At 38.1% G+C, this 15,722-nt stretch overlaps 1 protein-coding gene and 1 long non-coding RNA gene across 5 annotated transcripts; one reads left to right on the plus strand and one right to left on the minus strand.

The window, feature by feature from the left end:
• Positions 1 to 334: 334 nt before the first annotated feature.
• LOC131335783 (polyadenylate-binding protein-interacting protein 4-like) lies at positions 335 to 8,935 on the minus strand. Of its 4 annotated transcripts, XM_058371289.1 has the most exons (15): positions 8,791 to 8,935; positions 6,830 to 6,985; positions 6,594 to 6,755; positions 6,321 to 6,457; positions 5,892 to 6,082; positions 5,583 to 5,760; positions 5,240 to 5,470; positions 4,243 to 4,367; positions 4,049 to 4,121; positions 3,893 to 3,926; positions 2,403 to 2,731; positions 2,058 to 2,204; positions 1,328 to 1,423; positions 1,148 to 1,210; positions 335 to 666 (listed from the first exon to the last, which is right to left on the minus strand). In XM_058371289.1, exons 2-15 carry the CDS (start codon positions 6,966 to 6,968, stop codon positions 637 to 639), a joined length of 1,935 nt encoding a protein of 644 aa, XP_058227272.1. In that variant the 5' UTR covers positions 6,969 to 6,985; positions 8,791 to 8,935; the 3' UTR covers positions 335 to 636. The 4 variants fall into 4 exon arrangements, with proteins under 4 accessions (XP_058227272.1, XP_058227269.1, XP_058227270.1 ...); XM_058371286.1 differs by having other exon boundaries at positions 335 to 1,210; XM_058371287.1 differs by having other exon boundaries at positions 335 to 1,210; positions 8,794 to 8,832.
• LOC131335784 (uncharacterized) lies at positions 6,848 to 9,039 on the plus strand. Its single transcript, XR_009202626.1, has 2 exons — positions 6,848 to 6,993; positions 8,834 to 9,039. It is a non-coding gene; the product is annotated as an uncharacterized LOC131335784 (long non-coding RNA).
• The last annotated feature ends 6,683 nt before the right edge of the window (positions 9,040 to 15,722 follow it).

Here is a 15,722-nt window from a genome sequence, read left to right on the forward strand (position 1 = left end):
CCACTTTGAATCTTTGATTACCTAAAGCTTTCATTTTATAGGATCCAATAAAATTAGAATTGATAACCGCATAGCACATTTGACTTCAAAACCTTTGCTTCCGCATATGTAATGTTTTGGAAAAGAATATTTGTCCATCTTACGAAGACAAGGACGATCTAACCATGTGATTATCGTCGTCTGATCAACTTGATTTGTCTTTACTAAATGGCATGCTAAGTGGGTCCTACAACAGCCTTTTCTAGTTAGAATCACCCAAGCAGAGTTGTTCACCCGAACCATAAAACACCACAAGAACTTCGCATATCACTGCCAAATGGGACACAAAACACAGTTCAGAGAATGTAAAACTTTTGCATGCCCCTTGAATTGATCCAACTAGCTTTATCAAGTCAAAATACCCACTCAGAAGGCACCGTCGCATCTCTTTAAGAAAATCAACCAACTTCATCAGAGCATGGTGAAGGTTACAAGGTTAGAATTAATGGAATTCCAGAGAAGATGCCCCATTGCAAATAGTGCTTGGTTTTTCACCTCCTGCTGGGCTTTTTCAATGGAAAATTGTTAACAGTCTGGCACCAATAGCTTATTTGTAAAGAGAGCAGAAGACACACTGACTGAGGCTGAACCCATTTACTAAAAATCTCTTCCCTTGTAAGGCATTTCCTGTAAAAACAAGGTACGCAAAAGGATGAGTTTAGCATTATTACTGCAAATTGAAAAATTATGGCACCAAAGATACTGCAGAAGACTGTCTTCTGATTTTCATTTCGCAAGTCTAGCTTCATGCAAGTAATTGCTACCGTCATGATGCATATGCGGGGTTTTCTTTTATCTTGCCAGAGATTTATCACCACTCATTTGGCAGAGAAAAAACTGTTTTTTTTTATCACGTGATTCACAACGTATAAAGGAAGTCTTCACGCTAATTGCCTAGCAGAAAATAACAAATAGAGCAATAATTGAAGATTGCAACTGCCAAAAAAAAGGAAGCGGTAGCCATTTTTAACATTCCTATATAATGTTGGTTGGAGAAACTTTTGCTTAAATATGGGTCTCCATTCGACTCATCGTCTGAAAAGATATTTCTGGAACTACTTAATAAGCCTGCATAAAGGAAGGAACGGATGCGATCCAATTTTCTTACTGGGGGATAAGTTGGCATGTAAAGAACTTGTCGAGGGTGACCAAGAATCATCTGCTGCCCATACTGCAATATGAATGATGAATACAATGGTTAATACGCAAGTTTATATTCAATTTTAAGAATGAACATGGTGAACAATAGCAAGATAGGCTGGTGATGATTAATAAAGCAATGGATTACCTGAGGTCCATTAGGATGGAAATAGCCCTGTTGCGATGGCATTGGCGCAATTTGTGGATTGAATACAACAGGGTGGTGTGCAAACGAGGGTCCCATCTGTGACAACCAAATAATTAACCATCAAGAAGTAGCCAGCAGAACTGGATGCAATCATACACCAACTCTTTCGACCACATTCCTTGCTTGCAAAAGAATATTATGTTTGCAAGCAAATACTGTCTAATTCAACATGTACCATTGCAGCTACTTCCATTCCTACCAATATGGTTTACATGTCCAAATAAATGTGTACAAAGTGATCTTAAATACCCAGAATAAGGATTCCAAATGTTGTAATTTAAGTGAAACTCCCCAACAATAGAACCATAAAAACTTTGACCCAAAGATATCTTCCAAATTCTTATGCTGGGTACAAGAAAAACTATAACAAGACTATTCTCCACATGAGAGAGAGAGAGAGAGAGAACCAGCTTCGCAAAAGCAAGGACCTCATATGTAATCAAAGGGAGAAGCAGCACCCCAAAATTTAAAACACGGTTCTCTTACGTGTTGCCACCTAGTAGTACTGAGATACGAAATAGAAAGAACTATTAATTCAGGCTAATCGTACTACAGAGAAAGTATCAGTTGGGAGGAGTGCATGTTTAAAACTCGTCAAATAACATATTGGTGCCACCCTATACACTTAGAACTAAGAGAAACTCCGTAAGCAACACATTGAACTACTTACCCCAACACCTACAGGCATGCCATGCATGTGCGGACCAGCAGCCACACTAGTTGGAAAGTAAAAGGAACCATCAGACACTGGAGAAGCAGGCCTTAAAGGAGTTTGAGATGGCATGAAGCTCTTTGCATTTGGATTGAGTTTGAACTCCTGAACAAGGATTTAAAAAAGCAAAAAAAAATCCCACATGATCACTCAGCAATTAATAGACAAACCCACCAAAACAGTGTAAACTTGTACACTTGAAATTGGAAAGCATAAGCATATGCATGCACATGTGATCGGGAATGGTAAGAGGCTAAAGGTTCTTTAATCACGAAAAAGCCAGAAAAGATCAAATCATCCCACCTTAGCATGGGGATTCAGGGTTGACTTTTCTGAAGTCAACGAACCCAATGATGAGCTTGGAGATAAGCCAGGAACGCTAGAAGCTGAGGCAGAACCTCCGCGCTCTGAAGTGGATGACGCAGAATTGCCAGGTTGTCCTCGAGATCTTGCAGATTGTGTTTGTCCTAGTGGTATCACAGGTGTCACATCATCTCTTTGTTCACCAGGAGAGCTCCTCTTTTCCTGACCAATGGATGATCCAAGAGATGTAGAAGCATGTGAAGTCGAGTTCTGGCATGACACCCCAATATGAGTGCCATCTTTCTCTGTTCTCATAGATGACTGCAAATCTGCATGCAATCAATCCTCCAGTAAAAAAAAAAAAAAAAGCAAAATTAAATATTTGAGACCATATCCCATTCAAATGATTCAATAGAAGATTCCCTCGTCTATTTTAAAAAGTTACTCTTTCAAATCTAGTCCTAAAGCCAAATGATTTTAAATGGTTGAAAACCCACAAGGCACACACAGAATTACGACCACTCGAATGTACATGCAAATCAGGATTTCCACTGCAGATAAAAGTACGAAATCAACAAACCAATGCAAGAATGACATAACCAATCCTAATGTAACATAAGGTAAGAGGCATCAACAACCATATCATGGGTCACCACATAAAGGATACGAAAAGTCTAAGCACACATATAAATAGGGTACATATTCGACACAGATTTTTTGTGGGGCCCACCTCGGGTCCCACACAAACGATCCGAGGCGTTCCAAAACATTTTTTCAAGGGCCCCCGCTAAAAATCAGCTCAATCCAATATTTATAGATTCTTGATCCAATCATCTAACTATTCATTATCCGAAAATCAAAATGAAAAATTGGATGATTGGATTGAGCATCTATAAGTATTGGATTGAGCTAATTTTTAGCGGGGGGGCCTTGAATATTTTTTTTACATTTAATGAACGGCTCGGATCGTTTGTGTGGAACGGGGACCTGATGTGGGCCCCACAAAAAATCTATGTAAAATAAGTACCTATTTATATGTGTGGGTAGCAGCGTAACCCCATGCGAAACAACTACAAAAGATCATCACACTAACAGCTAATAATGAATACTTCTCAAAAAACTAAACTTAACAGGGAAGGAATAAGTGCGATAACTATGCCCTCATTTTCCCTTTCTTATCTTCCAGCCCTCTTCCACAGAGAAAGCACCGACTAACATCTACTATTACGTTCCACTCATCCCTGCTGGATCTAACCTAAGTGCTGTAGCCCGTCCATCTGGGAGGGCAACTGCTCTTTGATCTCACAAATTGGAAATCTCGGAGCATGGCTAGTACATGGATCATCTCACGGAGTCCGCAAATCTCCAAAGGATTTAGGTCACGAACACCATTTAGGATAAACAACAGATTTAGAGGATTTGTGTACAGAAAACCTGATCATAATAACATACAACAAGTTCACAGACTCCTCAAGTGAAGGCCCACTCACCCTCCGATTTCGATTTTTGAACCTCCTCAGCCAACTGCATTGAAATGACAGAAATAGAATTGTTAGGAAGTGTCATCAGCAACAAAACCAAGATCAGTTTGGAGATACCTTCACATCAATATGAGAAACCGTAATAGCAATCAATGATTGACTCACCGTTTCCTTTTCTACAAGCTCCTTTAAGTAATTATATCCTGCAAGTGGATCACTGGACTGATTCTCTTGAATCCTAAAAGTAAGAATGTAGAATTACACCCAATAAACATAATAGAACAGAAGTGATAATGACACTGTAATCGTAATTGAAAATATAAGAAATAGACATTTAATCGGCAAAAATAATGAGAAACCTGATTTCACCATCCGACGATGGCCGTTTAGAGAGAAGTTCAGATGAAGGTCGTTTCGAGTGATCACCAGAATCTGCATGGTGTAAATCCTCCACGGTGCTTGACAGAGAAGATTGTACTTCATCCTGCATGCCAAAAAAAATACGAGGAAAAGCATATTGATTAAAATTAGAAGTTACTCAGATTTCCTTCCCAACAGAACAGGCAGCAAGTAAATAGTATCTCGGTCACAATTTTTTTTAAAAAAAGATGCAATTAGTAAGTATTATTCACATCCATTAGCCACTTCAGGTGTCCTAATAAGTAATAACTATCAACCCTGCTGAGCAAAAAAAATTATTATCAAAAACTTGCAAATCAGGTTGCCCTCATTTGGCAGCCTGGATGCTATTCTTACTATCAATGACTTGGGCAAAGGGTCCGCACTGACGCTGGATGTCTAGAAGTGTAGAAAGGTAGAGTTGGTAGATAATTTACTATTGTACTGGGAGGTTGATTTAGACAGTTTGAGAGTGTGCACTTTTCTATTTTTGGAGTTCAGTAGCTTGTGCCGATGTTCGCCAATGTAGTTATATGTGTTGAACAGCTGGGTGCAGCCTGACAGAGTGAGAAAGGAGAGTGGCTCCCTACGTGTAAAGTGACATGGGAATTCTTAGACCGTTGACTTCATAAAGATCCGATCTTGGAGAAAATCTAGGGAAAACCTCAGGCTTCCCACACCACATGAAACATGGGGGAAATCTAGGAGAGTCGCTCCCTATTCTTAATATAAAGTCAACACTCTCATGCTTACGGCTCAAAGTGAAGTCCCATGAATTTTCATGTTACTTAGTAGATTTTCTTATATAATGATTAATGACTTTCCCTTGGGCCTTGATTTGTTCCAACTTTATAGAGGTTGTGACCCCTTTATCGTCGAGCTAATTTTACAAATACTAACAGCCCAGTCAACAGGGAAACCATACACTTGGCTTGTTAGAAGAGTTCTAATAGTTACCTTAGAAGAAGAACAAGTTGACACTTGAGCACCATCATCAGTTTTTCCACTGGTCAAGTTACCAAAAGATTTGCTAACAGAACTAGAGGCACCGAAGGTGTCATCATTACGCGTCTCAAACAATACTTCCTCATCTTCATCATATCCACTGTCATCAACCCCTCTAAATACCGATGAAAATCTGGTTTCCTCATCAATATCAAAGTTCTCATGAAGGTGAATGCCTCGTTCCTATGATATTAAAAGAATTCATAATTGCAAAACTCAGAAACTAAAGAAGAGAATTTTCAGTGGACATATGAGTACGAGCTGAATAATTAAAATATTTTGAGTTAGTCATCACCTCTGCTAAATGTAGATCATGGGTTTCCTCACCCTCAATTTCTCTTGCTATTCTTAAAGCTTCCCTTTCCAAATCTCTCATCTGAGGGCCCCTCTCAAGTTTCGTTGTATAAAGTTCCTCATCAAAGGTGCTTTTTACTCCAAATAATGTTGCATTTGCTTCAAATTGATCCCAGCCCCTAAATGTACAAAATATGAATTGCATCTGTCAAAGCAACATAGAATAGAATCATAGAGAATCACCAATAAACTGCAGCAATGATAACCAACTAGTTATTTACGTGTAGAAGGAACCAGAAAAGGTAGCAACCTTTTCCAGCGGTCATCAAATATATTCTCCAATTCAGGACGTTGCAGATCATCTTCATCAGGGACCCACCGCTCCAAATCCCTTTCCACATCAACATGACGAGATTGTGATATAGAGGAGTCTATCATGATGTCCTGCTGTTTTACATGCTGAAGATCATTTGTGAAACCATCCTTGGTTACAGACACACCCTGGTCAAAGCAAATAGCAAGAGTAGATCAATACCATAAATACCATTCATATAGCTGCTTCATCCAATGCCATGAAGTCCAACTTGCTACAACTACCATAATACCGCCCTTGGCATCATTGCATTTTTACAATAGTATTTTAACTTCATTAGTCTAAAATATGTTAATTTATTTGAACCAGGTGAAATCCACAATGTAGTAAACATAGCTGAAAAATGAAAAGAAAACCCAGTAGCACCTTTGCAGTGATCTGTACGAGTTCTTTAGCGGGTATAATCAAAGTCTTTGAAGGAGCCTGGCTGACAGACTTCGCAATAGACTTCTGTCCTTGGGAAGCACCAGTCCTTGCTGAGTGTGCCATCTTCAAAATGATACCTACAGAAGGCAACAAAGCTAGTATGGGAAAGCAATTGGGTATATACCAAAGTGCGTGTAATTGTTTGGTAAGAAAATTTCTACGACACATGGAGATGCATTCTTTTCAGGAAAAACATGAACTTTCAGAACATACCAAAATCTTTTTCAGCATTTGTTGTATGAAATATTCCAGAGTATACAGATCCATCTGTCACTTGGACTTCCACACGGTGACCAATAAGACATGTCGTTAAATATACTAGTCGCTCAAGTGAAGGACTTCCATAGTCTCCACCATTACTTCCAGCCGGGACACCTGCTCCAACTGAAGTTAGAACAAAGGATGCAACACAACAATAACCAACCTAGCTCTAGCTCAACTATCCTCACCTGCACTTGTCTGTCTACTCGAGTTTGTTTTTCCGGATTGCGACTTATGCTCCATCCTATTCACACTTTCTCTTTCAACCTTCTGACGACCATATCCATTAGTTGATGGTCTGGGCTGTATAGCTTCTTGCAGATTCATTCCTTAAGTGAGCTCCACTGATAAAGTGTAATAGCAATTTAGACAACCTCTACAAATGAAAAGGATATAGAAAACTAATTCAGAAACAACAAAGGCCTGTATGAGTAATTTCAAAATGGAGGTCTTCTGGCTAGGTCCGTTTCCATTAAGCTACCTGTGTTTTCTATTAAAAACAAACGGACCCTTTTTTTCCATTAAACCTGGCTAGGTCTGTTTCCATTAAGCTACCTGTGTTTTAACCCGTAAGCTACCTGTATAGAGCCTGCTCATATGTTGGGCTCTTTTTTATATGGCTTGCATACTCTTTACACCTTTTTTAACTTTCTTACTAAGAAGGAAAATATTGGCTTCTTAGAAACAACTCAAAATGAACTTAGTGTAGTTGGTATAAGGATGCTTACATGGATGAGTGGTAAGACAAGGAAATACTATGAGAAATGGTAGAAGTAGCACCAGTTGAGCATAAGCTGAGACAGAACAGATTAAAATGGTTTGGCTATGTAGTGGCAAAGGCAAGAGAGAGATGGGAGAGCTGTTCATATAAATGATAGAGGGGGGAAGACATATATTGATTTGAGATTAGTAGTGAAAAGAAATTGAGTTTGTGAAACTTAATTGATCATAAGGCTCTTACAAAACCAAATGGCACAAACAGATTCATGAGATCGTAGACCCCAATTGAGTGGGAGCTTAGTTTGGCTTGATAATCAGGAAAGGCCATGTTAAGCCATACCTGACACTAGACCCAACATCATAGTTTGTCTTAAAGAAAAAATTATAACCCGAAGTGCATGCGTTGAGCTCGCGTTGAACTCTTGTTGGCGACGCCTTCGCTTACCCAATACATGTGGTTTGTGGGTGGTATAGGTATCTGGCCTTTACCTTGCAGGGTGGGTCTAAGGAGCCATGCATTGGAGGGGATACTCATCGCCGAAAACAACAAGAAAATTGTAATTGCAAAGTTGAAGTCTATTTTTCCGTCCCATAAGTGGTTATAACTTGAAGCACTGTACGACTAGTTATGTAACCACACAATCAGTCCAGTTGTCCTTGTTAAAGCATACCAGTACCACTACAAGGCACTTCACCCACAGAAGAGTCGAGCCGCATACAAAGAATCACACTTTCAAGTTGACAAGTCGAGGAGCGTTTCTTCTGCTATTAGTTTTAGTAGTTTTACGCATGAAAGGAGAATAGCAGCTCTATGTCACAATGTAAAACCAAAAGGGTGTTAGGAAGTTTCGACGCCTGCTTTTAAGCTCATGTTAAGCTTTAACGCTTTTAAGCTCATGTTAAGCTTTAACTGAAGTCATAGAAGGAAAAAGTCTACTAAAAAAGGGAGTTTTTACGTAGCTTAGCTCTGTCTAACATCGCTTGAGTAGCAATTATAACGCTCAATGTAAGCAACAAATAATGTAGCACTGAACCGCAAATAAACTGATTACTGATAACAGGTAGAAGAAGAGGCCCGTACTGGGATAAAAAAAACTTGTCTAATCAAATAAGATTGAAAACATTACCACATATGGGTAGCAAAATTAGTGTTGAAGCAATTTGCTTTAGCTAGAGAGCAAGCAAAGCAGGGGAAACCTAGTCAAATTTCAAATCATGAGGGAACCCTAAAATATTAGCGTAAAGCTATTCAACAGCGCCTCAACAGAGTTCAACTTGTGTGAAATCACACAAATGTGTCTATCCATGGGAAACCCCCCCACGCCCTTTTGTGTTTGTAAGCCCTGTGATCTACGCGTCGACATCTGTATCTATGCCATTACTGAGAGAGAGAGAGAGAGAGAGAGAGAGAGAGAGAGAGTTTGCTTACCACGAAAACGGAGAGAGGAAGAGAGAGAGAGAGAGAGAGAGAGAGAGAGAGAGAGAGAGAGGTGTCGATCTGCGAACGCGGAGATTGATCACATGAGGGGAAAAAGAAGGGTGGAGTCTCTCTCTTCGACGGTGGGGCACCGCCGCGCCGAAGTTCTGAAGAGTTAGAACCAAACCAGGAGAGACCGGAAGACGGGGGCCGATGGTGTGCTAAACTGTTCAGGCTACCGACCCGCCACGCCCAAACTCCAGTCCATAACTTGATTCTTGAGATATGAACCATGGTTAAGTTACTTACTGTTCAGGCTCAGGTGCGTTCCACCTACGGCTGCAAACGAGCCGAGCCGAGCTTTACGGTGTTCAAGCTTGTTTATTAAGTTTTTAACGAACACGAGCTCAAGCTCAGTGAAAACTTAACGAGTCGAGCTCGAGCCAAGTAGGCCTTGACTTGACTCGAGCTCGAGCTTGTTCACGAACCTTAACGAACCAACGAAAAATGTATATATATCTTCGCATAGGCCTAATACAATCAAAAATATTTTGATTGTGAAGATATATATCTTTTATTTTCCTATGGAGCGGGGGTGTATTGATGTGCGTGTGCTCTCATTTCCCTTGGTTGACTAGAAAGTGAAAACGGAAAGAACAAATTATGAAATAATAATAAAAATCCTAAACTTAAGTATATATACCCTGGCTCGCGAGCCAACTCGAGCTGAGCTTATCCTAGCTCGAGCTCGGCTCGTTTACAAAACGAGCTGAAAAAAATCAGCTCGAGCTCGTTCGTTTAACTTCCCAGCCGAGCTTGAACGAGTCACTAACGAGCCGAGCTGCGAGCTGCTCGGTTCGTTTGCAGCCCTAGTTCCACCAACCAAAATGAGTAAATATTTATTTTTAAAATAAATAGGAATACTTATTTTCTAAATTATAAGTAATATATTATGAAGAAATAATTTACCTCGTAAAATAAAAAAAATAGTTAAAAAATAAAAAAATTAGCGGAATGGGGCCGTAGTAATACCCTCTTTTTAAATCTCAATGGAGTAGTTGTACTTCTTAACTTGTTTTTATGTGTGCTCTGGAAATTATGTTTAGGTATGTTTTGAAACAAACTAGTTCACGCTAAAATTTTTGTCTTTGATATTTTTTTGCTAAAACACATTTTTTGTAATTTTTGTTTAGTTATTTATTGTAATTTTTGAAATTAATCGTTCCACCCAACAACTATGGAAATTGAAAAAAGTATAATAACGTAGGTCAAAGTTGAAAAAAATTGATATAATGACATTGTAGACACCCCAAAAAAATCCCAAGTTTTGTCTTCAACAAATTTTTTTTTGTTTTTCACCATAGTTTTTTCCATTTTAGACTCCTCTCATCGTCGGGACAAAGGATTAATTCAAAAACTAAAACGTGAATTCGACAAAAATACAGACAAAAATACAGAAAAGACGACGAAACACCGAAATGAAAAATGATAAAAATATTACTTATCGTGAATCAAAATTACTAAAAAAAAACTTATGGTGTCGCAGTGTAGTTTTGTGGGCCGTTTCCGGACATTGTGAGAAGTCGGGCTTCATTACCTTGGTGGGTTGTCTCAAGCCCACAAAACCTTCAGCCAGTGAACACCAACATAGTTACGCCCAACAATTACACTGGATGCAACTTAGATGGACTCTTGTTCTTTATCGGGCCGGCTGGGCGTTTGTTACCCGAAGCCCTCCCAGAAGTGAGGGTGAGGTTTGAACCCTCACTTCTTGTGGGTGGCCATCAGATAATTAACTTAAGGGAGTCAATGATGTATTTTGATAATTAATATCTGTCAAAAGCATTTTCAGCATTAACAAATGTTGAAAATGTCTTTGACGGATATTAATTATCAAAACATATCATAGACCGTCATTTTCCCTAAATATCACCCTCACTTCTGTTTCCCAATAGGCGACAGAAAAGAACAAGAAGTGAGGGTGAGGTCTAAACCCTCACGAAAGTACCCAATCAATTACCTGCCGGGTCAATGAAGCTAGGAGGCAACTTCTTGCAACCACTATCTCCTTGCGGTTTGCACCATTATCAAACGATAAAGGACCGTAAACGAGTCGAGCTTTAGAATATTTAGGTTCGTTCATTAAGTTTTAAAATGAACTCGGGTCGAACTTGCCGAGGTTTGTCTTGAACTCGAATTTATTCACGAGTCTTAACAAGCCAAAGATATTAGATATTTATGCTCACATTCAGGTTTAGAAATGCAAACCAAGTGCCCTCCTTGCAAGAGGAATAGTGCTAATCTATTGTCTTTGAGCTCTCCTGACGAACAGAGTAGAATCTCGTTTTGTTCGCTTGATCTAAACGAATATTACCGGTGGACTAAATTTCAACCGAAAGTAATACTATATTTCACTATTTCGACTAATCTGAAGTACATAAACATTGTTTCGACAAAGCCGGACACTTGAGACAAACTAGTTTTTTGAGCGAGAAAATCTAAAGTGGTTTCGCATGATCCCAATTGCTGTCGGCCCAAAAGCTTTGTGTTCACTCATGTGATTTAGCATTTGCATGAAAAAAGATGAGTAGTTTTTTTAATTTTCTAACCGGATATCTGGGTCAATTTACATGCACTTCGACTAATTTCGGAATCCTCAGGAAGGTTATGACCGGACATAACCCCAACAGGCCCTAAGATTTGAGACGATTGGCTTTCGTGAAATTTGAACATGCAACCTTAAAGTCAAACACAATTGCTTTCTCACGCCCGGCCACTCTGTGCAGTTTGCCAACCCCTGGGATTAAAAAGATGAGTAATACTGTATTACTGTATATCTCAATAATATCTAGTCCTCCCATTCTCCCAAACCTACCATTCCATAGAAGACACATGCGGTAGACAGAGGGTTGCATCTCAGGAAGCAAAGCATATTAATTATACTCTGCAAAGCCTTCACTTTAAGGAGCACAATCAACCCTGCACCTTTTATTTGCTTGTGGTCATTATGCATTTATAGGCAACGTTTTTTTTTAAGGCTTTTTTCTTGTTTTGTCTTTGTTCAATTTTTTCTTATTGTCTTTTTAAATTTTTTTTCGTATTTGTTAGTTTTGTGCTAAATTTTTTTGAATTATTGATTTGTCTCGACTAGAGAAGTCGAGAAAGTAAAAAAAAATTACTTTTACCCAAGAAGTTTTTTTGAGTTTTTTCTTGGATATAGTAATTTTCAGAAAAAAATGTAAAAGTAATAGAATCAATAAACAATAAAAAAATTTAGCGCAAAACTAAACTAAACAAAACAAAATTAAATAAAACAAAACTCCAAAAAAATCAACGCAAAAAACTAAGGAGAAAACCATTGCTTGTGGTCTCACACTTTGGGCAAGCAAATTAAGCATAACTCTCCAGAGCCTTCATATTTTGAAACACAAAATGCAACTACTTGCACATCTAATCAACCTACATTTTAGAATAGTAGCCGGTGTTAGTTCGGTTGGTTGGTAGATTTGCTCCCCACATAACTGACCATAATTCGTTTCTTGGAGAGTTCGACCGTAATAAAGTAATTTCTTGTAAATTTCTCGGTTCTAGCATCGATAGCTTGCCTTTAACCAGACCGGAAAGAAGATTAACTGAGATGCATGTAAGTTGACCCGAACTCCTTGATCGGTAAAAAAATAAAAATACTTATTAGAATGTTCCTCACGTTATATATATTCACATATAGTATACAACAATCATATGCATACATAGTCTGCCAGTTAGAAAGATACATCTAACCCTATTTTTAAACTGATCAAGATGCCTTTTTTACTTTCAGAGATTAAAAAAACAAAGTAAGTTGGAGTAGTGTTACCATAAAGAAAAGCACAGACGTCGTGCAACTTTTAATTAAACTTAAACTACTCTCATAGGCTTCCACTTTGTTAGCTGGCCTGTGTTTAATTAGGATGTTAATTAATACTCCATCAACCGGGTTAAGTTGAAGGTATTAAAATCGCTAATTATGTACTATTAAACTATAGGAGATCAAGCTGTCGACCCAGAACCTCGGGATAAGGAAACCCTACGCCCCTCCTCTATGTAAATTGCTTTTCCCACCCCCCCTGACACCACACCCCTCCCGGTCCCACATCCTTTTTCCTCTTTTACCCTCCCTCAGCCCTTTTAATTACCTCTCTCCGCCATTTTAATTGGTCTGGGCTCTGCTACCCCAAACGGCGACGTTTGGGTTAAAAAAAAATTCGCACCATCAATTTGCAATCCTATAGAGCAGAAACGTAATTATGAGAGCTTTAGAGACAAAATTTGATTATGTCTCTTTAGAATAATATGATCAAAATAAAAAGATCTTCACACCTGTTCAAACGCATTAAAAATTGAAGTACCTAATTTTTTAACCATATTTTTTAATATATAAACGGTCTAAAAAAAATTAAGTGCTCAAATTTTCCCTCCATTTGAATCGGTGAAAAGATCTTGTTATTCTGATTATATTGACAAGATCTTTGCACTTATTCAAACGGAGCGAAAATTTAAGCACTTAATTTTTTTAGACCGTTTATATATATTAAAAAATATGGTTAAAAAATTAAGTGCTTCAATTTTTAATGCGTTTGAACGGGTGTGAAGATTTTTTTATTCTGATCATATTATTTTAATTTATTTCTTTATTTAATTACTCATATCTTTTTAAGGCCTTTCAACAAAACACCCTAAGACTTATTTTTTAGTTCTAAGACTCTCTTAAAATGTCCATTAAAAGGCTTTGGAACCAAAAATTTATTACGACCATTTAGGATGAAATGATCAGAAAAAATAGCATCTTTGCACTTATTCAAACGGATTGAAAATTGAAATACTTATTTTCGTAACTATATTTTTTAATCTATAAAGGACAAAAAAAAAAAACAATCGTATAAACATGATCAATTGAAACACTTTTTTTTTTCTTAATTACTTTACAAAGCCTAGAATTAGAACCTATTATTAAAGAGAAAAAAAAATTCAAACTAGAAAGAAAGAAAAAGAAATAAAATGAAAAAAAAAAAATTAAACTGGAAAGCAAAGGAAAAGAAAGAAAGAAAGAAAGAAACTGTAATGAAAGAAAGAAGAAAAGGAAGAAAGAGAGAGAGAGAAAGGGGCGGGGTAATTCCGGAAAAGGGGTGGTGGGGCCGGGAGGGGTGTGTGTCAGGGGAGGGGGGAATAGCAGCTCTCCTCCTCTATCATTGCAATAATGGAAAGGAAAAGGTTATTTAAATTCACTAAGCAGGAAAGAAGTTTCTTTGGTCTGAAGTAGTTCCAAACAATTGGTGGTTGTGAAATTCCATGTTTGTCCTTACAGCTATGGAAAATCATTTTTCTCTTAACTAGCAATGAAAATAAAAAAGGAGTAGCATGATACATGACACCCGAAACATGAAAATGTGCATGAATCTTTCATGGACATTTTCATGTTTCGAGTATCATGTATCCTAACATTTTTGAAAATAAAATGTTTGTAGGACAGATTTGAAATAGGAATAAGAAACACAATCTCACAATTAGCATGTGTTTACTCCAAACTCGTCGGAAGAAAGGAGATTGGTTTATCATTGGACCATTTATGAGTTTTTTTGGTGTTGATTTCCAACTGCGTCCATCGATTGCAACTTTAAGCCACATGACCGCACAGTAAATCAGAGTCGTAGTCCTTGACTATTTCGTACAAAATTTCACTTGTGGAGAGGATGAATCATAGACTTATATTTGCTTTTATGGCGGAGTCAAGTAATTAGAGACTCGTGCTTGTAAATTGAGAAATGCTAAGTACAAAGAAAATGGACAAAAAATTGACTCTTAAAGTATACATGAACGGCTCAGATGCACTGCACACTGAATCTGAACCGTTCATGTACACTTTGCCTATTTTCTTTGTCCCTAGCACTTCTCTTGTAAATTTGTAATACACTTACCTCTGTCTTTTTTACCAGTTGAGTTACCCTCTCGAATCAAGTTTGATTGTTGAAATCCTTCGCCCTTCTAATATACTTATAAAAACTCTCTGGCAACCCGTCTAGCTTGCATCAATTTTTAATTTTTTATACTACAAATCACCGTAAGATAAAAAGTTAAAAACAATAACCAAATATGCAGTTTGGTTGCCGATAAAAAACAAAACATGTAACAGTACTTCTCGCAAGTTAGTTGGCATCGAGCTTTCAAAATTAATTGAGATGCGTGTAAGAGTATCCGCATCTGTCTAGCTACTTCTCTTTTTTTCGCTATGGCGAGCAAAACTTGAAAAATCAGGAGCATCAGCCACGTGGCCTTCCTCACTACTTTACAAAGATTCTAACTTTGCTACAGTGCCTCGTTTTTTCTCACGAGGCACTGTTCATCAAATTACCCATTATTTTACCATTTAATCTGTACCTCACCTGCTCCCATAGCCACTAGAGCTCGGAAGGGAGCTTTGAGCTCAGCCCGTGAAGAAGGTCGCCGGAGAGAGGCCGGCGTTGAGAGAGAGAGAGAAGAGGCAGAGGCGAGAGGGGGGTTGATCGAAGGGGTGATTATGCAGGTGTGAGAGAGAGAGGGTGAAGTCGGCGTCGGTATGATTTGGCCGTTCGGGGTTTTGTTCGCTGGTATTTTGGGAATTTGGGGATGGGGTTGAGAAGAAGAGTAAAGTTAGAGAGAGAGACAGTATGAGTGAGGGTGGGTGGGTGCACTGGGTGGGATAGTTTATTTTTACCGTTTATCTTTTTCTTTTCTTTTTCAGAATGAGAGAAATAATATTTTAATGGGATAGTTTAAAATGTAAAGAGTCTGGTTGGTGCAGTAGATATTTTAAAAGTAAATATCTAAGTAATAAAGTGATTTTTTTACTCTCTAATTTGATCCAAAATTTAAAAATACTGATACGAATACTCTAAGCTGATTCGGACACCTAGCTCAAATGGTCTTGA

Source organism: Rhododendron vialii, chromosome 8a, assembly GCF_030253575.1.
Source record: "Rhododendron vialii isolate Sample 1 chromosome 8a, ASM3025357v1".
NCBI lineage: Eukaryota > Viridiplantae > Streptophyta > Magnoliopsida > Ericales > Ericaceae > Rhododendron > Rhododendron vialii.